The sequence below is a fragment of the Bactrocera neohumeralis genome, chromosome 5 (genome assembly GCF_024586455.1).
Source record: "Bactrocera neohumeralis isolate Rockhampton chromosome 5, APGP_CSIRO_Bneo_wtdbg2-racon-allhic-juicebox.fasta_v2, whole genome shotgun sequence".
NCBI lineage: Eukaryota > Metazoa > Arthropoda > Insecta > Diptera > Tephritidae > Bactrocera > Bactrocera neohumeralis.
Window position 1 is genome coordinate 76,058,741 of NC_065922.1, and position 27,611 is coordinate 76,086,351.

General features: G+C 44.2%; 3 protein-coding genes across 15 annotated transcripts; 2 read left to right on the forward strand and 1 right to left on the reverse strand.

Annotated features, from left to right (window-relative positions):
- The first annotated feature begins 189 nt into the window (after window positions 1-189).
- On the forward strand, window positions 190-18,835 carry LOC126760308 (probable E3 ubiquitin-protein ligase HERC2). The gene is made up of 15 exons (XM_050475855.1): window positions 190-1,740; window positions 1,804-2,710; window positions 2,775-3,346; window positions 3,411-3,965; window positions 4,031-4,944; window positions 5,008-5,161; window positions 5,219-6,178; window positions 6,238-7,343; window positions 7,442-7,815; window positions 7,883-15,181; window positions 15,245-15,770; window positions 15,828-16,311; window positions 16,384-16,560; window positions 16,750-17,078; window positions 17,201-18,835. Exons 1-14 carry the CDS (start codon window positions 775-777, stop codon window positions 16,900-16,902), a joined length of 15,147 nt encoding a protein of 5,048 aa, XP_050331812.1. The 5' UTR covers window positions 190-774; the 3' UTR covers window positions 16,903-17,078; window positions 17,201-18,835.
- A 94-nt stretch (window positions 18,836-18,929) lies between these two features.
- On the reverse strand, window positions 18,930-20,899 carry LOC126760309 (uncharacterized). 3 transcript variants are annotated; one of them, XM_050475858.1, is made up of 3 exons: window positions 20,788-20,899; window positions 19,605-20,292; window positions 18,930-19,542 (listed from the first exon to the last, which is right to left on the reverse strand). In XM_050475858.1, exons 2-3 carry the CDS (start codon window positions 19,656-19,658, stop codon window positions 19,165-19,167), a joined length of 432 nt encoding a protein of 143 aa, XP_050331815.1. In that variant the 5' UTR covers window positions 19,659-20,292; window positions 20,788-20,899; the 3' UTR covers window positions 18,930-19,164. The 3 variants fall into 3 exon arrangements, with proteins under 3 accessions (XP_050331815.1, XP_050331814.1, XP_050331813.1); XM_050475857.1 differs by having other exon boundaries at window positions 20,509-20,897; XM_050475856.1 differs by having other exon boundaries at window positions 19,605-20,897.
- Window positions 20,900-22,445: 1,546 nt separating this feature from the next.
- LOC126759382 (polyubiquitin-C) lies at window positions 22,446-27,459 on the forward strand. Of its 11 annotated transcripts, none has more exons than XM_050474128.1 (5): window positions 23,548-23,762; window positions 24,245-24,877; window positions 25,334-25,438; window positions 25,953-26,075; window positions 26,304-27,459. In XM_050474128.1, exons 2-5 carry the CDS (start codon window positions 24,258-24,260, stop codon window positions 27,286-27,288), a joined length of 1,833 nt encoding a protein of 610 aa, XP_050330085.1. In that variant the 5' UTR covers window positions 23,548-23,762; window positions 24,245-24,257; the 3' UTR covers window positions 27,289-27,459. The 11 variants fall into 11 exon arrangements, with proteins under 11 accessions (XP_050330075.1, XP_050330085.1, XP_050330083.1 ...); XM_050474125.1 differs by lacking the exon at window positions 25,334-25,438 and having other exon boundaries at window positions 23,550-23,762; window positions 24,245-24,982; window positions 25,725-26,075; window positions 26,304-26,531; window positions 26,760-27,459; XM_050474126.1 differs by lacking the exon at window positions 25,334-25,438 and having other exon boundaries at window positions 23,549-23,762; window positions 24,245-24,982; window positions 25,725-26,075; window positions 26,532-27,459.
- Window positions 27,460-27,611: the final 152 nt, after the last annotated feature.

Consider the following 27,611-nt stretch of genomic DNA (forward strand, 5'->3'; position numbering starts at 1 on the left):
ATAGCGAAGGAGAACAATACAACACCACAAAACATCAATATAAATTGTTACACGGTCAAAACAAATCGACAAAAGCGAAAGTGACGACATCAAAGTCAGCGACGACACGACGAACCTAACAACAACTAGGGAGGGGCAGTGGCTACACAAAACTGAACGCGACTACTTGACAACAGAAGCGTTGTGGGCGGAAGAGGTGTAATTGCAGTATTGTGGAATATAGCGCACATACGCTCGCTATATACAACATTGAGCAGCGTGTGTGAACCAACACAGCCGCTTCGCTTCGCTGGTTAAAGCACGGCAAGGCAAGGCTGGAGGTTAACGCGTGATTCAAAAAACAAAATTAAATTGAATAATTTTTGCAAACTTTACGTTCAATTGAAACCACGTAAATATTAATTGAAAATCGTGTTAGCATAACTGGATTTGCATCAAGCATTAGAAAATACATATATTTATCAGCGTCACAAAAAAGCATTTGCATGATAAGCAAATACAAAATGTAAACGCTGGCACGACAGCTCATTGTAGCACAGCGATCATACAGTATTTCAATAGCGTAAAAACTCATTAAACAAATCGAGAAGTCAAAAGTTTTAAAATTCAATTATCAGTAGCGTATTTGTATTTAATACAAATTGTGACTCGATTAAACAAACAACTACGCAGCTTTGCGGTTTTCATTACAATATCAACTTGTCAGTACTTATAAAACCTAAAACAAAAACATAACACTGTTCCTTACCATAAGGTGCAGCAGTGACGTTAGTTATGTCCTCGTGCAATTCCACTGCTGATCTTTATTTACGTCCGCTGCCTTTCCTCGATGCCAAATGGTTGCGCGCCGATCTCATCTCAAGCTTGCGCAACGTCGAAGATGCTGCCGTGCTGTGGAATAATCTCATACAAGATTGCGAATTAGTTTCTTCGCCAGCAGCGCCTGTACTCAATGCGGCAGGTCATCTCTCCTATCTCGGCGATGATGGTAAGCACTACTGTGGCGTTCAGAAGCTGCAATGCTCCTGCTGCCCACTCGACTATTGCGGTCCTCTGTCAGCATGCAACTGCTCCGCTTGCCGTACGCTCGACTCCGATTCAGCCATAAAGAAAATGACCACAGCAGTGCAGAATGCAGCCGCTAACCGCATTTCGTCAGAAGTCATCTTTGAATCATGGCTATGGGGCCAAAGTCCCAACACCACAGTGAAATTGAATTGCCAGAATACGCTATTGGCCGAATTGCATGACATTTCATTGCAAGCGGCAGGCAACTGTCTCTCTGCCATACACTTGCGTCAGCAACTTTTCATCTATGAACGGTATTTTGTGGCGCTCTCGCGCTGGAAGCAACAACAGGAGCTACAGTGTCACATCAACATTGGCATGCCGAGCAGTATTGTTTCATCGACCGCGGACAAGTGCAAGTTCAATGAGGATCAACGCAGCGCTGTCAACAGTGGCATAAGCCCGTTGCGTATTAGGGAGATGAATCACCATGCAACTAACAAATTAAGGCACTTCTCAACCGTAGACGTGCCATCGCCCATAAAGGAAAATGAACGCGCCACTTTAGGCTTGGCTCGGGTCGGCACACGCGCCGCGCTTAACTTTTCCTTCGCCTTCTTGCGACGGGCTTGGCGTTCTGGTGAAGACACTGAAATGTGCAGCGAGCTGTTAAGTGAAGCTTTGGAATCGCTGCAAGATCTGCCGGAGGCATCGCTCTTTGATGCCACACAGGTGAGCATTTCAGTTTGTATATGCCGATAACTATTTGTAATTATTAAACTCTCGCGTTTGCAGGTGTCACCTCTGTGGATCGAAGTACTTGAGCGCTCTATAAAGTTTCTGCGCCAAGTAGCGCTCGGAGATCCCTTAGGCGGGCGGTGTACAGCACCGCGTGAAGATCGCCACACCGCTCTGTGCTTACTGTTGGAGCTGGGCGCACAAAAGGGCACACTTGCCGCCACACTTGAGGCAATCGTACTACTGTTGATGCTTTGGGAGAAAGAAAAGGAGACGGATGACAACCGCGACGTGCCACAAAACACAGGCGCGCCCTTAGTGCCCATACTTCGGCGTTACGAGAGCATTGGTAACTATGGCATTAACAATATGGCAGAGTCGGCACCGGCCAGCGCTACCGAATCCTTTCTACGCTTTCTCACGCTACCCGAACAAGACACCACCAATGTGGACTTGAAACAAGCCGCTGTGGTCGTTGTTTCACATCTCGATCGTCTCGCAAAGCCGCATTTGCCTACCAGTACCGCAAGCGCGCCACTACCTACGCGCGCTCAACCGCCATCTGCGAAACCAATTTTACACGCACAGGCGTCACAGGAGAGCGCATCCGCTGCCCCATCACCACAACTGCATGAGCAGCGCATTTACGCGCTCGGTTGGCAATCACTGTGCCGCGATCAATATGGCTTCACCGCCGAACCGGCTGTAGGCTTGACAGCCGCTGCAAACACTGTTGCGGGCGCGCACTACCCCGCGCCTGTGCTGAATTTCTATTTCCAAGTGAAGCAGGTCGCCTTCTCCGAGGAGTACGTGCTCTTTCTCACACACGAAGGCAAGATGTATACTTGGCGCATCGCCAAACCGGAGACGGAGCCGATGATTATTGAGGAAATGAGCGACGTGCCGGTGGCGGCTGTGACGGCGCATTGCGAGGGCCGGCATTTCATGGCCGTGGATAATATGGGTAAGTTTAATCAGTAAAACACGGCTTTTTCGCAAAATTCATTTATTTATTTTATCGCGCACAGAGAATGCATACTCTTGGGGCTGCGGTGAGGGTGGCCGCTTGGGGCATGGCGACTCATTACTGCGCGAACAGCCAACCAAAATACAATCGCTGGAGCATAGTGTTAAGGCGGTGTATTGCGGCTGCACCTACAGCGCCGCTATCACCATGAACGGCAACCTCTATACTTGGGGTCGCGGCACCTACGGCAGACTCGGGCATGGCAACTCAGACGATAAACTATTGCCGACACATGTGTACGCCTTACGCGAGCATAGCATAATCGACGTGGCGCTAGGCAGCGGTGACTCGCATACGCTATGCCTGACGGCGGAGGGTTTGGTGTTTGCTTGGGGCGACGGTGATTACGGTAAATTGGGAAACGGCTCGTGCAATGGTTCTCAACTGCCGCAGTTAATCGAAACATTGCCGCTAATTAAACGTGTGTTTGCGGGCTCGCAGTTCTCAATGGCGCTGAGCTGCGATGGTAAGCTGTATTCGTGGGGCAAAGCGTACGATGGCCGCTTGGGCCATGGCTTGCTCGACAAAAATGTGCAGTGTCTCAACACGCCTAAGCAGATAAACGCCCTGCAGGTCTGTTGACAAGTATTTTGTATTGTGAACTCTAAGAACCTTTCTTACCTCTCTTCCTCCGCAGTCAAAGGTCATTGTAGACGTCTCGGTCGGCGTTTGGCATTGTCTCGCTATGAGCAATAAAGGCGAAGTTTTCGGCTGGGGTCGCAACGACTTCCAGCAAGTGTGTCCCGCCGCGATCTCTAAGGAGCCCATATTGCGTGATCCGATACTCGCTACACACCCCTCAGTGCAAGCTTACGGAATTGCTTGCGGCGCCGCGCAAAGCATTATATGGAGTCAGACTTCGGTGCAAGGGGTGCCAGTGAAAATACCTTTTGTCATCGATCTCAGCGAACACACATTTAGGCTGCTTGATCAATTGCTCGGCATAGTCTGTGGACAGGACAGCAACAATCGTCAAACGCCGAATCAGGAGTCCGAGTGCATTGCTGTGGCCTGCTTGAATCTGTTGCGTCTACAATTACACGCGCTGATTGTAAATGGCGTCACGCCAAAATCTGTGGGCTTATCCGAAGGTTCGCGCCTGCTGGTCAGCCTGAAAACGCGCATACTTAGCCTGGCGGGTGGCTCAAATGTACTTAAAACCATGCAAGAGGCAGCGCAATGGACTCTGCAGGTATGTGGCATTTGGAAATACAAGTATTTCAATCAACTAAAGCCATATTTAATGTGTATTTGTAGGTCGGCTGGAGCGTGTTATTGCCCACAGCTTCGGAGCGCGCACAAACTTTGACTTCCCTGCTGCCTTCTGAGTCGGGCATTTCTTCCTCGGGTCATCGCTTCATGACAGATCTGCTTGTCGGTTCACTGATGGCCGAAGGCGGCTTAGAAACGGCCCTCAAGCAAGCGATACGCTTGGAAGCTAATGACTGCACCGATAATGGACACAATTTACCGTTACTACATCTAATCAAACAACTGTTACGCAACAACTCTGCGTTGACGCAAGCACGTTTGACACAACTACTAATAAATGCTGGTATTTCAAAGGCCGAAGATGATTCATTCACCACGCTCTCAGTCGTACAATCGACGACGATTGCCGAGCATACTACTCCGAGTCTGGATTTGTTGCATCGCTTTCAGCGCTTACTTTTCGCACACATACACCAGTCGAAACAGGAGGAGATCAGCGGTGCCGAGGCGCTGCTCAGCAAATATGTGCAGAGCGCGGTGTCGCTGTGCATACTTTCGCTGCAGAAGGCTCACGAAATCGCGCTGCAAGGCAAGGAGAGCGTGGCAGACATCATAAAAACCGATATATCCGATACACTGTTATACGAGCTGTTAATCGGATTAATCATACTGAAACGCGATCGTCCGACGATCTTGCCCGCTTTCGAATGGACTAAGATTTTTCTGCCGCTGCTGCATGCGCTGGACAATTTGAATCGTGTCATATGCGACAGTGAGATACAGGACTCGGACGACATGGGCTGGCCAGGCATTATATGCCGCGGTAATCAGAAGGGCGTGAATGTGCAGACTCAGGACGATGTGAATTTGATACGCAAAAATGATTTCGAAAACCAAATACTCGATGGGGGCAAGTGGATCATACTTAATGGCTATGTATGTGACGTCAGCGACTATCAGTAAGTCTGGAGGTGGTAGCTTAATAACTCGAGATCATACTAATTATGTCTACCTTTTTACAGAAACGACAATTCGGCCATTAATGAGCTGCTGGCAACGAGCATCGGCAAGGATCTCACCGTCGAACTAAATACATCCATCTATCGTAACTGTTTGGAACACATTTTGAGCAACTACAAGGTCGGACGATACGCGGTATACGTGACAGAGGAGAAGGTATGTTGACCATCACACAAAAACCACAATTATTCCACCTTTTGCTCGCCCTTTCAGCCGCATGTGCAGCAAAGCAAAGTGCTCACGCATTTCAACTCGGAACGTGCGCTGGCTTACCTACTGGGGCTCGTTGTGAATCTCTTGCAGACCGGCCCCGCACAGCAGCCAGCAGAGTTGCAGTGCAAGACCATTGTGCGCTCCAGCATACTACGCGGTGGACTGCAGCTCTTGCAGCCGAGCAATCCCTTCGACGAGGAGAAGGGTGAGGCGCGTAGCAGCGCCAGCACCGCCGGCAGTACACCCACCGAACCGCCTGCGCACGGTATAAATGTTTGTGGAGGGATTGGCGGCGTAAGCACATCCGGTGGCGGCGTTGGTGGCGTCGCTGTAATCGCGCAACCGCATATTAATAGTGTGCAGCAGCGCATTGAAAGCTTTATATCCGGTTTGAGTGAAGCGCGCTTAACCGATCCTCTGGTCGTCACTTGGATGACACTCTCCGAACGTTACTGCAAGGATAACAACTTAATTTGGCACCAAGAGTTCCCACACGAACATCCCGTGCAAGAGTTGGAGCGTTTACTAACCGCAGTGCTGATACGCCATCAGAGCCTGGGCGGTCTGGTACTAAACGTGTTGGAGCGCGAGTTGGGTGGTGTTGCTGTAGCTAAGACACCCCGCCAAATCGCCGACATGATACGGCTCATCTATCAGACCAAATGGTCCGTGGTGCGCATACGCCAGCAGCTAAATCGCAGCTATAAGGAAGTATGCGCACCCATGCTGGAGCGTCTACGCTTTTTGCTATACGAAGTTCGTCCGGCAGTGAGTTTGGAACAGGAGGCGCTACGCAAATTGCCCATACTACATCGGCTGCCGCGCTTCAAGCACGTCGTGCGACGCATCATAGCCGAAATGCGCATGGCCAAGAAACAACTGGCCTGCGCCAAGCCGGAAGATATACTCAATGTGACGATACAGAGTCAGAATGTGGCGCAAAAGCTGAATCAGTCTCACGTAAGTTGGTTCATTAAAAAATGTTTATGCTTTTAGCACTCATTTCCCTTTTTTTGTAGGAATCACTACTGCAAAGCGATGGCGCCGCCTCAGAGCCAGCTGAGAAAGACTCTGGCGTCGGCACGGCGGACAGCAGCTCACTTGCCAGCGCCACTGTGCTCATGCCACCACTACGCGGAAACTTGTCCAACGAGAACCTACTTGACAGCGGCGACAACAACGTTATACTCAGCGAACGCAAAACCTCCAATGAAGAAATCAAATTGCAGGCAAATGAACTGGACTTCGACGAAGACAAGAAGCCCGCAGATGACGAACCGCGTCTCAATAACGATCTTTTACGCAAGCTGCGCGAGAAATGGTACTTCTCCGGCGAATTGAATGTGCCCATTATGCAGGAGATTGTCGAGTTTGTGATGCAAGAGGTGTGCGATGTGGAGACCGTGCGTCGCGCTATGTACTGTCAGGTGCAACGCTACCAAATACGTCGACAGGGTCTAGAAATGCTCCACGCCATGTTACAGGTGCATGGTTTGCTCGACGCCGTGCAGTACAATATGCTTAACGGTTACCTAGGCTTGCATCTCAAGTGCAGCTATAGCAAGCAGGCAACGTTGAACGTGCTTTACGATCTTAACATGATAACGGCTTTTCAAAAAGCCGATCTGCTGCTCGCAGAATCACGCGTACTCGAGTGGGCTGTGCGCGAACTGCAGCGGCTGGTCAATCAGGACCTCATACAGTTGAAGGGCAAGTACAATGCGGGCAACGGCAAGGATACCTCTAATCTGGGCACCTATGTGTTCTTGAAAAAGCTGCCACGTGCCCGTTTTCTACTTAGCGTGTTCGGCATCCTAGCCAAGGATATGAGTGCCAATGAGTTGAGTTTAATCGTGAATTCTGGCACACTCGGCACGGTGCTCGGTTTGCTCAGTCAGACCGGTGGCGAGATACCGACGGTAAAGAACACCTACGATCTCTCAGTGGTGTATGAAGACACAATTTTAAAACAAAAATCCAATAAAGCGAACTTAACCGGACCTGAACTGGCGAAGTTAATGAAGATCGGCACGCGTATCGTGCGGGGCGCAGACTGGAAATGGGGCGATCAGGATGGCAATCCACCTGGTGAGGGACGCATCATTAGCGAAGTGGGCGAAGACGGGTAAGGGGTTACATACAAATTTGTAGAAACTTGGAATTCTTTCTTGTATGTATGTATTCCTTTATCTGAACTTACTCTCTCTCTCTGTCTTCTTTCAGTTGGGTTCGTGTTGAGTGGTACACCGGCGCTACAAACTCCTATCGCATGGGCAAAGAGGGTCAATATGATCTACGCTTAGCCGATAGCGCTCTGAATATTATCTCACCTGACACAGAAACGGAAAAGGATGAGCTCTGCTGCGATGCTCAGCTGAATGGCGAATCGCACCCGACCAAGCTGCTGCGTTACGCCTGCACTAAAACGCTACAAATCATCTCGGTAGGCATTGGTTTACACAGCGCGCAGATGGATAAGAGTGCCGTGCGTTGCATATCTTGCATGTTTCGATCTGTACTCGATCCCAAGTCCACACTTGGTAATATCTACGGTCTGGACAATTGGACCACTTTAGGTTTCCTGAAAGCAATTGCAGGTGAGCACATACTTTTCTTATACTTTTATTTTATATTTTATTTCAACAACTCTTTTAACGCCCTTAGGTGAATCGAAATCGCTCGCGAAATATTTGTCCTCGTCCACCTGGATCGACTTCTACATTAGCCTGCTCGAGCAGCCTGTGACGCGTGAGCAAGATCTTTTCCGCAATATTCACTGTCTACGGCTTCTGCAGAGTATACTCATCCACTGGACCGACGATGCACATACCCAACGCATGTCTTTATTGGTGCGTCAGCTCTTCTCCACACTGGGCAAGATTACGCTTTACTGCCCGCAAGACATATCGCTGTCACAAAATGGGGGCGACTGCAAGACACGCGTGCTGCTGACTGCCTCACACTCGGGCACCATCGCCGAGGAGATCATAACTCTACTGCGCCGTCTGCACACGCTACCCTATTGGAACGCGGCAATAAACTCGTTTCTGGCACAAAAGCTCTGTGTCGCTGCCGAATTATTTGGCGAAGACGGCCTGGACCTGCAACACTTGGAGAACGAGTATATCTATGTAATGGGCGTACTTTGTACCATAGGCGGCTGCGATATACGACCGCGCGTCGGCCTACAAGTCTGCTATGAGGGCAATACTGCCACCATATGTGGCTTCACCAACAAAGGTAAGTGTCTGCTCAGCACGGATGGTCAAACCCTGAATGGCGAGTTCCGTAAGATCTCGCTGAACGTGGCATTCGAATGTGCCGACTATTCGGTTTTCAGCCTCTCTCGTATGCCGCTAAATGAGATGTTATTAAACTCCTGGGCTGTGCTGCTCTTCGGTCCTGGCGAACGCAAGGAATGTGTGCCCAACATGGTGGACATCAGTTTACTGCGAGCGCAACAAATCCAATTGTCCGTTTTAAATGCGAATTGCGTGCTCTATCGGCATCAGGCGGCATTAAGGAAGATACTGAAACAACGCTCGCCCGGCTTGTGTACCTATTCTTCCGAAGAGAGTCTCTCGGAGGAAGCCAACGGCGCTGTGAACGTCAGCGGTGAAGGTAAGTCGAACACCGAGGGTGCTTGTGGCGGTGTTGAGGCCACGAACTGTGATGAACTTGCTGCACAACCGACAATTACTGACACTGAGTTGCTCATACAAAGTATTTTGATACGTGCCACCCAACCGTCGCCCATAAAGGCGATCTACACTTATAGTGACTTGTCAACTGCAGCGCTGAATTGCGCACAAGTGCTCGCTGCTAAAGTGCACACTGAGCTGAATGAAGCGGCCTCGACTAGCGCCGGACGCGGTGGCGCTTTTGCCGCACCAACACCGCCCATGCAACCGACGATGATACATGGCGTGCCAGTCTTTAATGTCGGTATGCTGGATGAGGCCACCGGTGGCAGTCAGCCACAAGCACCGAAGCATGATGCAGAAGCTACACCGCTCATTGCGCAAATCATGGAAATGGGCTTCTCTAAAAAGTCTGTAGAATTGGCAGTCAAGCAGTTGACCATACATCCGGAGGTGATACCAACACCTGAGCAAATCGTGCAGTGGATACTCGAGCACCCCGACGTTTGCGCAAATACCATCGATGCAACAGATTATCTGGAGCCGCCATTGGTGGGTAGTAGTGTGCCAGCCGCCGGTTCTTCTAGCGACACTTCACTGCAAGCGAAGCTGCAGACCTTGCATGATCCGGAAGCTGATTCAGACAACGAGAGCTTGGACAGCAGCTCCGATACCGTAGAGGGATCCTCCATACATGAACAGCTGGTGAAATTTGAGACGCGCAAGGACTTTCCCTCGGCCGATCAGTACGCATTGTATGTGCGCGGGCTCGTTTGCCCCGGCATGCTAGTGCGTTGTTGCCGCGACTTTGAGGAGATTAAAAAGGGTGATATTGGCACAGTGCTCAAGGTGGATACAGAGGGCTTACATGATCTGAACGTGCAGGTGGACTGGCAGCTACACGGAAACACCTATTGGGTCTGCTTTGTACACATCGAGCTCTTGGAAATGCCGCGTGAAAAGACGGCTTGCGAACGCTCCGCACAGGTGAGTGTCGGCACACAGGTACGCTTGCGCGCAGTGTCACGCTACAAGTGGGGTTATGTGCTGCGTGGCAGTGTCGGCACAGTGACCGCAGTACGCGGGAAAGATGTCACCGTGGATTTTCCCCAACATGCTGGTTGGAAGGGTACATTGAATGACATAGAAGTGGTGGGTGGTAACCAAGTAGCAGGCACTACAGGCGGCCTACTTGGTCTGAACAGCGGCGCGGTGCCAACACCCAGCGATCTCATCGAAGACTGGTCCCGTTGTATACGCTCACTTACGGTGTCCTCGAACGAAGCAACCGCGAAACATCTACTCGATCGCAGTCCCTATTGCTGGCAAAGTTCATCGAGCAGTCAGACCAAGCATTGGATCCGCTTGGAGATACATGAACATATATTGGTGCACAGTCTTTCGATTGTGGTCAGTCCGGGCGATCACTCGCATCAGCCTTCGTTGGTAGTGGTGCGCGTCGGCGACAGTATTGGGAACTTGAAGGACTACTCATGGATTTCAATAAAAAACACCGATACTACAGTAACGCTGATGAGCGATGTGCGCCAGTACTACCCCTGGATCGAAATAGTAATCAAGCAGTGCCGCAACAATGGCATACAGTGTAAAGTACACGGCCTGAACATCATCGGACGCCGCAAACAAACAGATCTCGATCTGCTGCTAATGAATGCTTCGTTCTTGGCTTGTGAATATGAGCAGATGAGCGACTCCAATTCGTGCTTAAGCAGCACCTATGGCAACGCTGATCCTAAATCCTCGACGCTTTGCGACCCGCCTTGTACTGTAATGGTCTGGGGTCTCAACGACAAGGAGCAACTGGGCGGTCTTAAAGGTTCCAAAGTGAAAGTGCCAACATTTTCACAAACTATCAGTCGCTTGCGACCCATACATATTGCGGGCGGCTCGAAGTCGTTATTTATCGTCTCGCAGGATGGTAAGGTGTACGCATGTGGTGAGGGTACGAACGGTCGGCTTGGCCTGGGCATCAGTGTTAATGTGTCAGTGCCACGACAGATACCAGTTTTGCATCAGTATGTCGTTAAGAAAGTAGCCGTTCACTCGGGCGGTAAACATGCGATGGCTCTAACATTGGACGGTAAAGTGTTCTCCTGGGGCGAAGGTGAGGATGGCAAGCTGGGCCATGGCAACCGGCTTACAATGGACAAACCAAAACTTATTGAGGCGCTACGTGCGAAGAAGATACGTGACATTGCCTGCGGCTCATCGCATAGTGCGGCTATCACATCTGCCGGGGAACTATACTCTTGGGGTTTAGGCGAATATGGACGATTAGGACACGGCGACAATGTTACGCAACTGAAGCCGAAATTGGTCACAGCATTGAGCGGTAAACGTGTTATACAAGTGGCGTGTGGCAGTCGGGACGCGCAAACTTTAGCACTAACCGAAGATGGTATTGTCTACTCGTGGGGCGATGGTGATTTCGGCAAATTGGGCCGCGGCGGTTCAGAAGGTTCTTCGATACCACACGAAATCGAGCGTCTGACCGGCATCGGTGTCATACAAATTGAGTGTGGCGCACAATTCAGCCTCGCGCTTACACGCACCGGTGAGGTGTGGACTTGGGGCAAGGGTGATTATTATCGTTTAGGCCACGGCAGTGACCAACATGTACGCAAACCGCAACCGATACAAGCACTACGCGGCCGTAAAGTCATCCACCTAGCAGTGGGTGCCCTGCATTGCCTGGCCGTCACCGATACCGGACAAGTGTATGCGTGGGGCGACAACGACCACGGGCAACAGGGTTCTGGTAATACTGTGGTGAATAAGAAACCGGCGCTGGTCATTGGCTTGGATTCTGTGTTTGTCAATCGTGTCGCTTGCGGCAGTTCGCACGCTGTCGCTTGGGGTTTGCCGCAATCACCATCGGAGGATGAGAAGAAAGGTCCTGTGCCGTTCGCGACCTCCAAAGATCCACTGGGAGGCAGCAGCCTCGGTATTTATGACACTGATACGCATCTAAATACACCAACAACAACAACAAATATGTCGAAACCGACGGCGAAGTTCAGTCTCAGCGAGACCTTGCTCTCCCTTGAAACCGATGGCGCCCGTCAAACTGCGCTCAACTATGTGCTGAATGCCATGAGCATACTGCAGGCACGCCAGCTGATCGTCGCTGCACTAACCAGCCATAGTAAAGTGAACTTGCACGAGAAGAATTCCAGCGAATTCGATGTACATGAAGGCACTAACGCTACTTTAGGTAAAGACGTTACAATTGGCGCTCCAAGCAGCACACCGCATGGCACATTGGGCGGTCATAATGGCCACATCAACAATAACAACTGTAATAACGAAGTAATCGCACAGGGTGGTGGAGAGGCGCCAGCCGATGCCACCGATCCGGCCGTACACGAACCCTCGCCAGAGGCGGAAATTGTGCCCGCACCGGCTGGACCGTTAAGCGCATTCCAAAGCTTAACCGGTTCACTCTCACTTTCGGCATCGATTTCCAGTAATGCACCACATAAACATTCGAAAATGTCCGCCAGCGCTATGTCTGCGCTGGCCGCCACCATGACCAACCAGGAGGAGATAATTGAGGAGATCAGTCTCACCGGCTTGGATGACTTCACCTCATTGCTAGGTGAGGCTGAAGCCAAAAGCCTAGTGGAGTTGCTTAAGTTGAGTGTCGCTGGACGCACAGGACCACTCAGCACTGCGCAGACCATTTCCGATACACTCACTGCGCTCGGTTCAAACTCACCAACTATTGGCGCCATGTTGTTGGAGACCTGTATTACAGAACTTGAAGATTTATGCACGTCGCGCTATAGCTTGGGCAAAGTACCAAAACCTGTCATGCGCGAGAGCAGTCATCCCTACGTGGACAACATGACAATTGTGGGCCAGGTGAAGATACCCGGCGCCGAGTCGCTTCGCATAGAATTTGACAGTCAGTGCAGCACAGAGAAACGAAACGATCCGCTAGTAATTATGGATGCTTCTGGTCGCGTAGTCGCCGTGCGCTCCGGCCGTGAATACGCGCAATGGGCACCCGAAGTGCGTATACTCGGCGATGAGATGCGTTGGAAGTTCACCTCGGACAGCTCAGTAAATGGTTGGGGCTGGCGCTTTTGGGTGCATGCAATTATGCCAGCGACCGCGTTGCATGAACGCGGCTCTGACCGCGCAGTGCTCTCGCAGCCATCAATGCCGCTAGTGATGGCTTTGCTGAATGAGCGCTTGGGGCCGCATAACACAAGCGTGCTGTTGCGGTTAGCAGCCGCCTTAGCGGCCTGCGCGCAGCTCAACTCCCTCACAACGACACAGCGCATTTGGTCGATAAAACAGCTACACTCCGTACTACTCTCAAAACATGCACCAAAGCCATTGGATCCTTCGCTAAATTCTATTTTATTGCCCCTCATACCGGAATTGTTGCGTCAATATGAGTATGAGGAGCCGCAAGTACGTGGCGGCATACACCTCATGCACTCCGATTACTTCAAAACCCTGGCGGCACTCGCTTGCGATATGCAGTTGGATGCCGCGTTACCACCGGCTGATGTGCACAAGTGGGCTTGGTTCAAACGCTACTGCATTGCTGTACGCGTGGCACAGTCGCTCATAAAGCGCACGGAATTGCCGCGCACATTCTGCATGGAGGTGCGTAAGAAATTCGCCGAAATGATGCCACCGCCCCAACCAAGTCATTCACCAGGCGGCGGCAGCGTCGGTTCGATGATGAACTCAACAACATCGCTTTCGTCTGCAGGTAGCACGAATAGCAATCCAACGCCTCCACCACCTCCATCCAGCTCAATTATGGTTAACACATTGACGCCTAGCACCAGCAATGTCATACAATTAATTGACTCAATGATGTCGCTCTCCCTACACGAACCGAATAGTGGTAGTATCATCTCTGGTGTGTGCGCTAACCTGCCACCACTGGCGCCCTCTACAGGCAATGATATGCTACAATTTTTACACGAGGACCATGTGGTTTTCAAAAGCGCTCACGACAGCCAGCTGCTACAGTGGCTCAATCGACGACCGGACGACTGGGCTCTCTCCTGGGGCGGCGCTAGTACAATCTACGGCTGGGGCCACAACCATCGTGGTCAGCTGGGAGGATTGGAAGGCAGCCGTATTAAGACACCAACACCTTGTGAGGCACTTAGTCTGTTGCGACCCGTCCAATTGGCCGGCGGCGAGCAAACACTCTTCGCAGTGACACCTGATGGCAAGTGTTTTGCTACCGGTTATGGTTCGGGTGGTCGACTTGGCGTAGGCGGCACAGATTCCTGGGCTATACCAACATTGATAGGATCCCTGCAACACGTTTTTGTGAAGAAAGTAGCTGTAAATTCGGGCGGCAAACATTGTCTCGCATTAACAACTGAAGGTGAAGTATATTCTTGGGGCGAGGGTGAAGATGGCAAGCTCGGTCATGGCAACCGCATGAGTTACGACCGTCCGAAGCTCATTGAGGATCTCACAGGTATTGGTATAGTGGATATCGCTTGCGGTAGTGCGCACTCAGCGGCTATAACCTCGTCGGGTCATGTGCTCACCTGGGGAAAAGGACGTTACGGCCGTCTGGGACATGGGGACTCGGAGGATCAATTGCGTCCAAAACTTGTGGAAGCTTTGCTAGGCTATCGCGCCATTGATGTGGCTTGTGGCTCTGGGGATGCGCAGACACTTTGTATCACCGACGACGACAATGTATGGAGTTGGGGTGACGGTGACTATGGTAAACTGGGACGCGGCGGTTCGGATGGCTGCAAGCTACCCTATAAAATAGAAAGCCTCGCTGGTTTGGGCGTTGTGAAGGTGGAATGTGGTTCACAATTTTCGGTGGCGCTCACCAAATCGGGCGCTGTCTACACGTGGGGCAAAGGAGATTTCCATCGGCTCGGACATGGCACTGTGGATCATGTGCGTCGTCCTAAAAAAGTGGCAGCACTGCAAGGTAAAAAAATTGTCTCGATTGCAACAGGCTCGCTTCATTGTGTAGCCTGCACCGATGCGGGTGAAGTTTTTACTTGGGGCGACAATGATGAAGGTCAACTCGGCGATGGCACGGTAAGTGCTATACAACGTCCACGGCTAGTGGCTGCACTGCAGAACAAACACATAGTGAAGGTGACTTGCGGTTCTGCGCATACGATTGCTATGTCCACGTCACAACTGACCGATCGCATGCGTCCACCACCCAATCCACCGCTCGAATATGACCTGGTGCGCGAAATGCCGCCGGAGGCGTTACATGCACGTCTGGTGCTGCTACATCATTTCTCGGAGCTGCTGTGCCCTTGTTTGGCCATGCTGCCAATCACAGGTGAGTTCGTGTAACCTTTGAGTCTTCATAAATCAGTTAATTCTTCTTTAATCTCTGCTACAGGTGAGCTCAGCTTGGGTGCTTTAAAGGATGTGCTCGTGTATACCATCAAAGAGGCCGCTTTCCGCAAGGTCATACAAACAACTATGGTGCGCGACAAGCAACATGGACCCGTAATTGAGCTCAACCGCATACAGGTGAAGCGCTCGCGTAACAAGTCTGGTAATGGCCTCGCCGGCATTGATGGCATGAAAAGCGTTTTCGGTCAGATGGTGCAGAAGCTGCCGCTTCTTACGCAAGAAGCGCTCTCTCTGCCGCATCGCGTGTGGAAGGTGAAGTTTGTCGGCGAGAGTGTAGACGATTGTGGCGGCGGCTACAGCGAATCAATCGCCGAAATGTGCGATGAACTGCAGAATGGCAGTGTGCCACTGCTGATAACAACACCAAATGGACGCGGCGAGGCTGGTGCTAATCGAGACTGTTTCCTACTAGACCCGACACTCGGCTCCGTGCTGCAGATGAACATGTTCCGTTTCCTTGGCGTGCTGATGGGTATTGCGGTCCGCACAGGCTCGCCATTAAGTTTGAAGTAAGTGCGTCGAAGTTTTGTGTCTGCAATAGATTTAACGTTTTCATTGCTTTGCAGTTTGGCAGAAGCGGTCTGGCGTCAATTAGCTGGAGAACAGCTACGTCCATCCGATCTCACAGAGGTGGATCGTGATTATGTCGCCGGTTTGCTTTGCATACGTAACATGGATGACGATCCGAAAGTGTTTAGTACACTAGAGCTGCCCTTCTCCACATCATCGGCCAAAGGACATGAGGTGCCACTGTCTACGCGCTACACGCGCATCTCGCCGCAAAATCGCCATGAATACGTGCGTTTGGCTTTGAATTTCCGTCTACATGAATTCGATGAGCAGGTTAAAGCGGTGCGTGACGGCATGTCCAAGGTAATACCAGTACCATTGCTGTCACTCTTTTCGGCGTCCGAACTGCAAGCGATGGTTTGCGGCTCGCCGGATATACCTCTGGGACTGCTGAAGTCCGTGGCCACATACAAGGGTTTCGATCCGAATTCTTCGTTGGTGACATGGTTCTGGGAAGTGATGGAAGAGTTCTCCAACCAGGTGAGTGCAATTCAATCTTTAATCACGTTCCAATTCCACATGGTAATATGCGATTTTTTTTTTTTTTTTAAGGAACGATCGCTATTTCTACGCTTTGTGTGGGGCCGCACACGCCTACCGCGCACTATTGCCGATTTTCGTGGTCGGGACTTTGTATTGCAGGTGCTGGAAAAGAGCCCGCCCGACAACTTTCTACCGGAGAGTTATACTTGCTTCTTTTTGCTAAAAATGCCGCGTTACTCTTGCAAGGTTCGTAAAAATTCTTTATATAAAACATACACTTGCGTTTAGATTAAAGAAAAATCAACTTCGAAAATTAGAAAATAAAATTTTCCAATATTTAAATAAATTTTTAATACATACATACATATGTATGAATCGAAAATACGTAGTTAAAAAATGTATCCAAATAATATATTGAAATTATTTCTCGAACAGGCTGTTCTGCTAGAAAAGCTTAAATACGCCATACATTTCTGCAAAAGCATTGACACGGACGAGTATGCACGCGTTGCCATGGGTGATCCCACCGAAGCGACAGGCAGCGAGGACGACAGCGATCTGGAATCGGCTGCGAGTAATGAGGCCTAAATCAAAATTAACTATTAGTGGAACGTGAACTGGGTTTCACGCTAAACAAAGGATAAAAATAAAATACAAATATACTGGATAATGAATTTCAAGGATATTCATACATGCATGCATATACAAATACATACATAAATTTTGTGCAAAATGTAGTCTATAGTAGCAGCGAACGTAGTTTGGTAAGTACACTAGAAAAATTATTTTATTTTTGATATAAAAAAATCGAAAATAAGTTTAGAGATGATAAATGAAGTATTTTTGCTTAAATATTATATATTGACATATTCCGTTATACTTGCAGCACCTTACAAAAGAAACCATACGACCCCACAGAAACGAAGCGAAAACCGCGTAACCAAAAAGGAAATAATTAAATCGCCTCAAAGGCATACCAAACATGTGTAATTTCGAAAATCAAATGAATTATAGAATTCCATATTTTAGCAGCATAAACCCGCACATCCGTTGCAAAAAAATATATATATTATTGCAGAAAACCAAAATTCCGTTAAAATAGTATTAAAACACATAAATTTTATTGCGCAAAAAATAATTATGTTACTAAGTGTTAACGCAAAAATATTGTGTGACATTGAAAAAAATTATTGCAGCTAAATATGTTTATGTAAATCACATACATCTACACACACATATACATACATACATGCAGGCTTTCAAACATTGAGTTAAATGCAATTCCATTATTTTTCTGCATTCTATGAATTTATTATGTATTCGTTTTTTTTTGTGAATTTCCATACAAACAAAAAACAGCAACACAACAAATATTACAAAACCTGCTAAACTTTAAAAATGGATTTAACAAAGATATTGAATAAAAAATATTTTATAACTTTATATTTACTCAACAAAAAATATGTATTAATTTTAGCAACAAATATGAAAAATGTTTGAGCATAAATAATTTGTTTGGTAGCTTTAGTGATTTAGTAATTAGCAAATTAGCATTGAAATCAATTTTTTTGATTTATATTATTAACATTTTTTTAAATAATTTAGTACTAAAAACAAATTTTTGGATTATATACAAAAACTAATCTTTTTATTATTATTTTATAAATATAATTTAGTTGGAAAATAATTTTTTTTATTATTTTATAAATATAATTTAATTTTTTTCTGTTGCATGACTTATATGAATACATAATTTTAAATTATTTGAAATATATTTTAAAAATTTTTAAATATCTCAATATGTATTTTTTACCTATTTTTGGAACATAATTTTTATTTTTATTTTAAAAAATTATTATTTTTTTAATTTACGCATAGCTTCGTGTGTTATTTCCTATAGTTTAGGTACTATCCTTTATCTAAAATATTTTATTATAAGAGTATACATACACGTATTCTTAGATTCATGATAATCTTCAGATTTTTTTTATTATGATTTTTAGCGACAGTTTAGCTAGAGACTTGAAAAATTATGCTTTCGTCTCTTTTTTTTTTAGTAAAATGCTATGTGCATAATATTTTTTTATTAATTTAAAAATATAATAATCTATATATGTACCTACATATGTATATGTATGTGTATTTAATCAACTGTTCTAATATTTTTATGAAATGTAGTACTAAATTATTATATTTATATAAACTAAATTCAAAAATAAACACACGCGTACACACATACACATACATAGAACTACAAAAACAAATATTTTAAAACACATTTTAAATGGAAATTTAGCAAATACTTTATGCGTAACATATTTTAGCTTTTACTATGTAGCAAAACCTTAAAAGTGGATCTAAATTCACCCGAAAACCTTATTTGTAGTGTTTTATGATGAAAAATAAACGCAAAATGTATTTGAAAATGCGCAGTTGCTATGCAGCGAGTCAACGCAAATTCATGAAATATTAAAAGAACAAAATTTAAATAAAAACTATTAAATCAAAAAATAATAATGTATATAGTTTGTATATTGTTAGTAGACGATAAAAGGCGTAGACAACTTTTTCGCACAAAATCTAACCTCAAATTTGTATTTACATATATGTGTGTAGTGAACCTTATAGTTTGATGGCAGTTTTTTCAATATAAAATTTTTTGCACTCATGCATATGTATTTTTTTATTTAAATTTACTGTAATAATAATAATACTCATTAGCTGTTAAAATTTTTTTTATTATTTTTGTTAAGTTTTCAAAATTTAGTTATTATCGAAAAGTCAAGTTAAAACTCGAAAAAATATTGAATTCATAAAAAAATCCTTAAAAAAAAATTGTATAAATATCGATTAATCATCGGCATCGCAGGATTTCATTTTTGCCTGCTGCTTATGCGCATTTACGGGCCCCAAAATGTGCACTTCGCGTTTAACGGCACTTCCTGCATCTGCCACTTCGACTGTATTCACCGTAATGCCGCTTTCATTACCAACAGCACCACCGGTATTTGCTGTTGACGGCTTATTTGCGTCAATTGCGCGCCGCCAAGTCTCAACATCGCACGCGCTGCCGCTGGCATCTCTATCATATTGATCTGCCGTTGCGGCTTTTCCATCGTGACAATTTTTACACTCACAGTCGCTGCATTGCGTCGCAGTCTTTGAGCGTTTGCGTAAGCGATGTATTATGTAGAACAAGGCGAAGGAAGCGTAAGTCGCTTTGGCAACCTGCCAATAAATTGTTCCATGTAATATGCAAATGTATGATATGCATTGTTGGCACTACTCACATTGGCGCGTCCAGTGATGGTGGTACTATTGAAAATTTTATTGAAATTCGACATTGTATTATTGTTTTAGCTGGCAATATTTATACACAATTTTGACAATATTTATGTATGTATGTTTAAGTTTCAGAAATTATGTATAAAGCTATGTCAAATGTTAAACAACTCTTCACCCAGTAGTACTCCGAAATTATCAGCAATTCATATAGAAAGTTGAAAGTACTATAGAAATTTCTACAGGGTCGAACGCCATGAGCGCAAGTCTTAAGCCCAAAAGTCATTCAATTAAGTTTAAATCTCATCGTTGGAGATTGCAATATTTTATAGTTATTGAGTCATGATTTCCGCATGTATCGCCATCATCAACTAGCACAACGCCAAGTACAAATATATTGTAAAGGTCCCGGATTGGATTTCAATGGATTGTAAGCCCACGAACGAATAGTCTTTACTTTATTGTCAAACGCTGGGCTTCAAATCTGGTAATGCATCTCCAGGCAATCTACAGCTTTAAGCCAGCATGGTAAATATAACTTAAGTTTTTCGCACATCCATATAATCATACATACATATGTGTATTTTTAAAATATTTTTGCATTAAAGGCAATAGTAGTGTAAAAATAAAACATCTGCCAGCCGTTAACGGTTTCGTTGTAAGTGTAATTGACAAACCCGGTTCGAAGATAAGCGTCTGAAAAAAATATTAGAGTTATTATTAACAAAGTAGCTGTTATCAATATAATGAATTGCCGTTTTTTAAATCGATTTGAACACAAGCTTTCATGTTGACAAACATTCTTATCTGTATATTAGCGTTCTTTACTAAATACTGGCGTTTTTTTTTTTTGCAAGTTGTTGAATTTAATTCGTATTTATAAACAATTTTGATAATAATTCGAAGTCGTACATGAAATGACCTTGAGGTGCGCAGCGTGAGCAAATTAACGTACGTCTGCCACAACAAAATTTCTTTTGTTAATACATAGTTAGCTAAACTAATACACATACATTCATACATATGTACATAAATACAAATGTATATTAAATGTGTACTGTGCATGCATTTGTTTTTTCAAACAATTGTTTATATTTTGGAGATTATTTATGTTTATAACGTGGAAAATGACGCTCGCGAAAATTATTTATAATTTTCACACGCCGGCGATTTGGTATTATGATTATATACTTATGTATTGTTAATGTGTTAACAGAGAAGCTAAAAATTAAATTGTTAAACGAGAGAAAATAATAATAATAAACAAAACACTTCCTTTTCGAAACGTCAAAACAGCTGTGACTTAAAAAACACACATGCGTACAAGCATATGTATGTGTGGAGATCCCAATGACAACGCTGGCGTTCATTGGTCTCTTTGTGGTCAACGCGCTCTTTTTGCGTTTTTGACTGCTTGACTAATAATTATTACCAAGTATATAATATACACATGTATGTATGTATATTTATATACATGGCGTTTACTTCGTAATCGACAAAGCATCTGCTTCGTCCAAAACCCTCTTTTTAGCTCACCAACTTATATATGCCATTGGAAATATTATTTTTGTAGGGTGAATATTGGAAAAGTTCTTGGACTTATGTATGTACATATGTAAATGATAAACAAAGAGCATCATATTGATTAGCACTTAAATTGTCTAGACGAAAACGGTTCAGTAACCCGTAAATTTTCTTTCAGCTGTTTAGAAAATAGTATTTTACAAAAACTCTAAAGAAAAAAGCTATTCATGCAGAAAGGCACTAATCTCTAGTGAAAGTAAGTAACTCAACAAGAGGCGTCCATATACTCTATATACATACGTACATATGTATGTATGTACATACATACTTATTTGGATATATATGTACATATATATAAACTCATACTATATTCATATTTATGCTACATATGTATGTGGATATGTATGGGTGCATCTAGACTACGGAAATGCTTACAAAAGTCGGTCAGGGCTACTAAATTGGCCTGCCTACAGTTTTTCCCTTTGCCTAGAAAATACACAAGTTCATACATAATATGCACATACATACATACGTCTGTATTTTGTGAAAATATACTTCCATGTGTATGTACTTATGTATCTACAAACATGCATATTTTTGGCAGTGTTTTGATATGACCAGCGAGTTTACAAGGAAGTACTAAATACTCCAAATGGCTTTTGCTAAAAGTTTGATATATCCATACATACATAAGTATATATGTACATACATATATGTTGATACAACTGTTTACTTCATAAAAACCTAAATATATACATATTTATGTACAGATATTTATATAAACGTATGTATGTACTTATATACTAACATTTATAGTTAAGACCACTCATCGCTATCCACTTGCGATAATTTATTTCACAATTTTAACTAGTGATTTGCATGTTTTAGAAAATATTGTTTTACTGTAAAATTTAGTGATATTGTATGTACATACATATGTACATATATGATAATTGTATATGCATATGTACATAAATACCAAATTTTAAACCCCTTCCAAACAAAAAAAAATAAAAAAAAAACCAAAGCATGTGTATGTATCGAAAATATAATTATATACATACATATGTATGTAGATATATGATATAGTTATGTATATGTATATAATTCCCCTCTTCATCAATCAAAAGTTCTTTTAAAAAATACTTGTCGCAAACAATGAGTATATAACATTTGCTTGCTTAATTTCTAAGAAAATTGAATTTCTTCTGAAAATCTGAATATTTTTGTCAATTTAAAGAAAATTTTGAAGTTTTCGTAAAACTAGTGATCACATGCAATTGCAACGTGAGAATTACAACAAAAGCCATTTAACAAACAAATAAAGTGTAAGCAAACAAAAAGTAAGTACAATTTTGTCAAAAACCAAGTTATTTAATTAGTGTACAACTAAAATGCTAGTAGAAATGTGTTAAATTTGTTTCTATAAATGAAACGCAAATAAATAGTGCAAGTAATCTTATTTTTAAGAAGAAGAATCTTATTTTTATAACAACGCACGTTCCCCTTTTCTGGAAGGTGCAAGAACAGCCGTTTTATATAAGCACTAAATATGCATATGTATGTATGTACATATATATGTGCATATATATAAGTGTATGTATGTATGTATATAACTGCGGCTGCTCAACGCACTTCATAGATTATTTGCCAAAGTACAAAGATAACCCGTATAGGCTAATGCAATAACGAGCATATAAGAGTCAGCTGTTTCCAGCCTTTGGGTAAAATATAATTGTATATAATGAAATAAAAAAACCATCGCTTCCAGTACATAAGCTTTCCAATGTCAACTTTTGGGATGTTTTCAAGCCCCAAGAACAAACTAAACACAGTGTTGGCAAGCGTTATTTGCAAATATTAAAAAAAAACGAATGCGCAAGTAAATATGTGCCCATCATTTAACGTTTGACCCGTTAATATTTGCAATAACAAAGAGAATTCATAACAAAGTGTTTACAATCGAGCAGCACTGCAAATATAGCATATTTTGCAGATAAATAATATAAAATAAAAACCTATAACATAAAAATACAAACGCGCTACCAACACTGCATAGAAAATGTACCAAACCCCCGAAAGAGACAGAAGATTTGAGAAAATAATTTTTTCACAAATACGCAATAAGGGAATGCGTCAAAAAAGCAACATTTTTCGCAAATTTCAACTGCACTTCATAAACCACGAATGATTTGAACAATGAAGAAATAAATATAATATGTTTTAAAGTCGGAAATGCTGAAATGGCGTGGGAATAAAGCGTAGCATAAAAACCAAACAAAAAGTACACAAAAGAGATAGCCAATGTGTCTCTTCTTGTATATAACGGCCATTGCGTAGCACTTCCAGTGAAATAAGGGAAATTTGTATATTTTCCATTATATACGAGCATAGGTATAAAAAGCGAGCACTAGCCTGCTATTGCTCAAACGGTATTTAATAATTGTGAGTGAAACACTTTAAGGTTTACCAGCGCTTGTTGTTTGTGATAATTTTCTGTGAAAATAAGTGAGCTTTGAAATATATATATAAGGAAAAATCTATTTAAAGCAAATAAGCAAACTATATTGAGAATTACTGCAGAGGAGAACCACTATTTTTTTTATTGAAAAACTAATTTCTTTGTGAAAAAGAAGGTTAAGGTGAGTGTATTGATTATGCAAATGCATTTCATTGCCAGTTCAATTCGTGCAATTGTGTAAAAAATAACTTTGTTCAGAGCAATGGAAAATTGGTAGAAATGTGTATCTGCATATGCAAGCAGCGCTGCACTTGTGAAATCGATCGAAAATTTTCCTCTGCGCATAATTTCAAGATGGCGTCATAGCTGACCTCATTAGCAATTACTTTTTGAAAGATTTTACTTTGAAATCTAAAATTAAATTTTAAATTATAATTTTTAATCAAAAAGTAATTTTTTCGTAAACGAGTACTATTGCAACAGAAATTTCTGGAAGAGTAATGACTACATAAAGCGCTTACATACAAACATATACAAGCAGTGAATAACAACATAGGATTAGTCATCAGTTTCTTCATAAATTAACTATTTGTGATTAAATTAAAAATTTTCACTTTTCACCAAAATAATTTCATATTTTTTTTATTGATTTCGTTATTGTAGCACCCTTTCCAAAATGCAAATCTTCGTGAAGACCTTGACTGGCAAGACCATCACTCTGGAGGTTGAACCATCCGATACTATTGAAAATGTTAAAGCTAAGATTCAAGACAAAGAAGGAATCCCCCCAGATCAACAACGTTTAATCTTTGCCGGTAAACAACTGGAAGACGGACGCACTCTGTCCGATTACAACATCCAGAAGGAGTCTACACTTCATTTGGTTCTTCGTCTACGTGGTGGCATGCAGATTTTCGTCAAAACTTTGACGGGAAAAACCATCACTTTGGAGGTTGAGCCTTCCGATACCATTGAGAATGTCAAAGCTAAAATTCAAGATAAGGAAGGAATCCCCCCAGATCAACAACGTTTGATTTTCGCTGGCAAACAGTTGGAGGATGGACGCACACTGTCCGACTATAATATTCAGAAGGAATCCACTCTACATTTAGTTCTACGCTTACGTGGTGGTATGCAAATCTTCGTTAAAACTTTGACGGGTAAAACAATTACTCTGGAGGTTGAACCTTCCGATACAATTGAAAACGTTAAAGCAAAAATTCAGGACAAGGAGGGTATTCCTCCAGATCAACAACGTTTAATCTTCGCCGGTAAGCAATTGGAAGACGGACGTACCTTGTCCGACTACAACATCCAGAAGGAGTCTACTCTTCACTTGGTATTGCGTCTCCGTGGTGGAATGCAAATCTTCGTGAAGACCCTCACTGGCAAAACCATTACCTTGGAAGTTGAGCCTTCAGATACCATTGAGAACGTAAAGGCCAAGATCCAAGATAAGGAGGGTATTCCTCCAGATCAACAACGTTTGATCTTCGCCGGTAAGCAATTGGAGGACGGACGTACATTGTCCGACTACAACATCCAGAAGGAGTCTACTCTTCACTTGGTATTGCGTCTCCGTGGTGGAATGCAAATCTTCGTGAAGACCCTCACTGGCAAAACCATTACCTTGGAAGTTGAACCTTCAGATACCATTGAGAACGTTAAGGCTAAGATCCAAGATAAGGAAGGCATTCCCCCAGATCAACAACGTTTGATCTTCGCCGGTAAGCAATTGGAGGACGGACGTACCTTGTCCGATTACAACATCCAAAAAGAGTCTACTCTTCACTTGGTATTGCGTCTCCGTGGTGGTATGCAAATCTTCGTGAAGACCCTCACTGGCAAAACCATCACCTTGGAAGTTGAGCCATCTGACACCATTGAGAACGTTAAGGCCAAGATCCAAGATAAGGAGGGTATTCCTCCAGATCAACAACGTTTGATCTTCGCCGGCAAGCAATTGGAGGACGGACGCACATTGTCCGACTACAACATCCAGAAGCAAATCTTCGTGAAGACTCTCACTCACCTTCACTTGGTATTGCGTCTCCGTGGGACGTGGAATGCAAAAAGATCTTCGTGGTAGACTCCGTGGTGGTATGCAAATCTTCGTGAAGACCCTCACCGGCAAAACCATCACCTTGGAAGTTGAGCCATCTGACACCATTGAGAACGTTAAGGCCAAGATCCAAGATAAGGAGGGTATTCCTCCAGATCAACAACGTTTGATCTTCGCCGGCAAGCAATTGGAGGACGGACGCACATTGTCCGACTACAACATCCAGAAGGAGTCTACTCTTCACTTGGTATTGCGTCTCCGTGGTGGAATGCAAATCTTCGTGAAGACCCTCACTGGCAAAACCATTACCTTGGAAGTTGAACCTTCAGATACCATTGAGAACGTTAAGGCTAAGATCCAAGATAAGGAAGGCATTCCCCCAGATCAACAACGATTGATCTTCGCCGGTAAGCAATTAGAGGACGGACGTACCTTGTCCGATTACAACATCCAAAAAGAGTCTACTCTTCACTTGGTATTGCGTCTCCGTGGTGGAATGCAAATCTTCGTGAAGACCCTCACTGGCAAAACCATCACCTTGGAAGTTGAGCCATCTGACACCATTGAGAACGTTAAGGCCAAGATCCAAGATAAGGAGGGTATTCCTCCAGATCAACAACGTTTGATCTTCGCCGGCAAGCAATTGGAGGACGGACGCACATTGTCCGACTACAACATCCAGAAGGAGTCTACTCTTCACTTGGTATTGCGTCTCCGTGGTGGAATGCAAATCTTCGTGAAGACCCTCACCGGCAAAACCATCACCTTGGAAGTTGAGCCATCTGACACCATTGAGAACGTTAAGGCCAAGATCCAAGATAAGGAGGGTATTCCTCCAGATCAACAACGTTTGATCTTCGCCGGTAAGCAATTGGAGGACGGACGCACCTTGTCCGATTATAATATCCAAAAGGAATCAACCCTCCACTTGGTATTGCGACTCCGTGGTGGTATGCAAATCTTCGTGAAGACTCTCACCGGCAAAACAATCACCTTGGAAGTTGAGCCTTCGGATACCATTGAGAATGTCAAAGCCAAAATCCAAGATAAGGAGGGAATCCCACCAGATCAACAACGTTTGATCTTCGCCGGCAAGCAGTTGGAGGACGGACGCACATTGTCCGATTACAACATCCAAAAAGAGTCTACTCTTCACTTGGTATTGCGTCTCCGTGGTGGTATGCAAATCTTCGTGAAGACCCTCACCGGCAAAACCATCACCTTGGAAGTTGAACCTTCAGATACCATTGAGAACGTTAAGGCCAAGATCCAAGATAAGGAGGGTATTCCTCCAGATCAACAACGTTTGATCTTCGCCGGTAAGCAATTGGAGGACGGACGCACCTTGTCCGATTATAATATCCAAAAGGAATCAACCCTCCACTTGGTATTGCGACTCCGTGGTGGTATGCAAATCTTCGTGAAGACTCTCACCGGCAAAACAATCACCTTGGAAGTTGAGCCTTCGGATACCATTGAGAATGTCAAAGCCAAAATCCAAGATAAGGAGGGAATCCCACCAGATCAACAACGTTTGATCTTCGCCGGCAAGCAACTTGAGGATGGACGTACTTTGTCCGACTACAATATACAGAAGGAATCGACACTCCATTTGGTGCTACGTCTTCGCGGAGGCGCATTCTAAATTTAAATAGAAAATCGCCAAATTCAAAATTCAAGAGTATTCAATGTATCTCGTTAATTTAGCTCTATTTTGTAATTTAACGCTTTTTACATCAGTTCTGATTAAAAATTGAAATATACCGTTTTTATGTTTAAAAGAAAATAAATTATCTGATGCACTATTTCAAGAAAACTGTTCAGTTTTGTATTTTTATGGGGAAATAGGAAATCGAGTTTTCATGGCAATGCTTCATATAAAATTGCCAATGGATTTGGGAAGGCAGAAGACCTAGAGCCAAGTACAATACGCTTGTGCTTTTATGTGTAATTTAAAATATTTCCTTA

Coding starts and splice junctions, on each gene's coding strand:
- LOC126760308 (XM_050475855.1), top strand. CDS start 775: ATGTCCTCGTGCAATTCCACTGCTGATCTTTATTTACGTCCGCTGCCT. Junction 4,945..5,007: donor TGTGACGTCAGCGACTATCA/GTAAGTCTGGAG, acceptor ACCTTTTTACAG/AAACGACAATTCGGCCATTA. Junction 16,561..16,749: donor TGCCGCGTTACTCTTGCAAG/GTTCGTAAAAAT, acceptor TTTCTCGAACAG/GCTGTTCTGCTAGAAAAGCT.
- LOC126760309 (XM_050475858.1), bottom strand. CDS start 19,658: ATGTCGAATTTCAATAAAATTTTCAATAGTACCACCATCACTGGACGC. Junction 19,543..19,604: donor CCATCACTGGACGCGCCAAT/GTGAGTAGTGCC, acceptor ATTTATTGGCAG/GTTGCCAAAGCGACTTACGC.
- LOC126759382 (XM_050474118.1), top strand. CDS start 24,258: ATGCAAATCTTCGTGAAGACCTTGACTGGCAAGACCATCACTCTGGAG. Junction 24,983..25,724: donor CTCACTGGCAAAACCATTAC/CTTGGAAGTTGA, acceptor CAAAACCATCAC/CTTGGAAGTTGAGCCATCTG.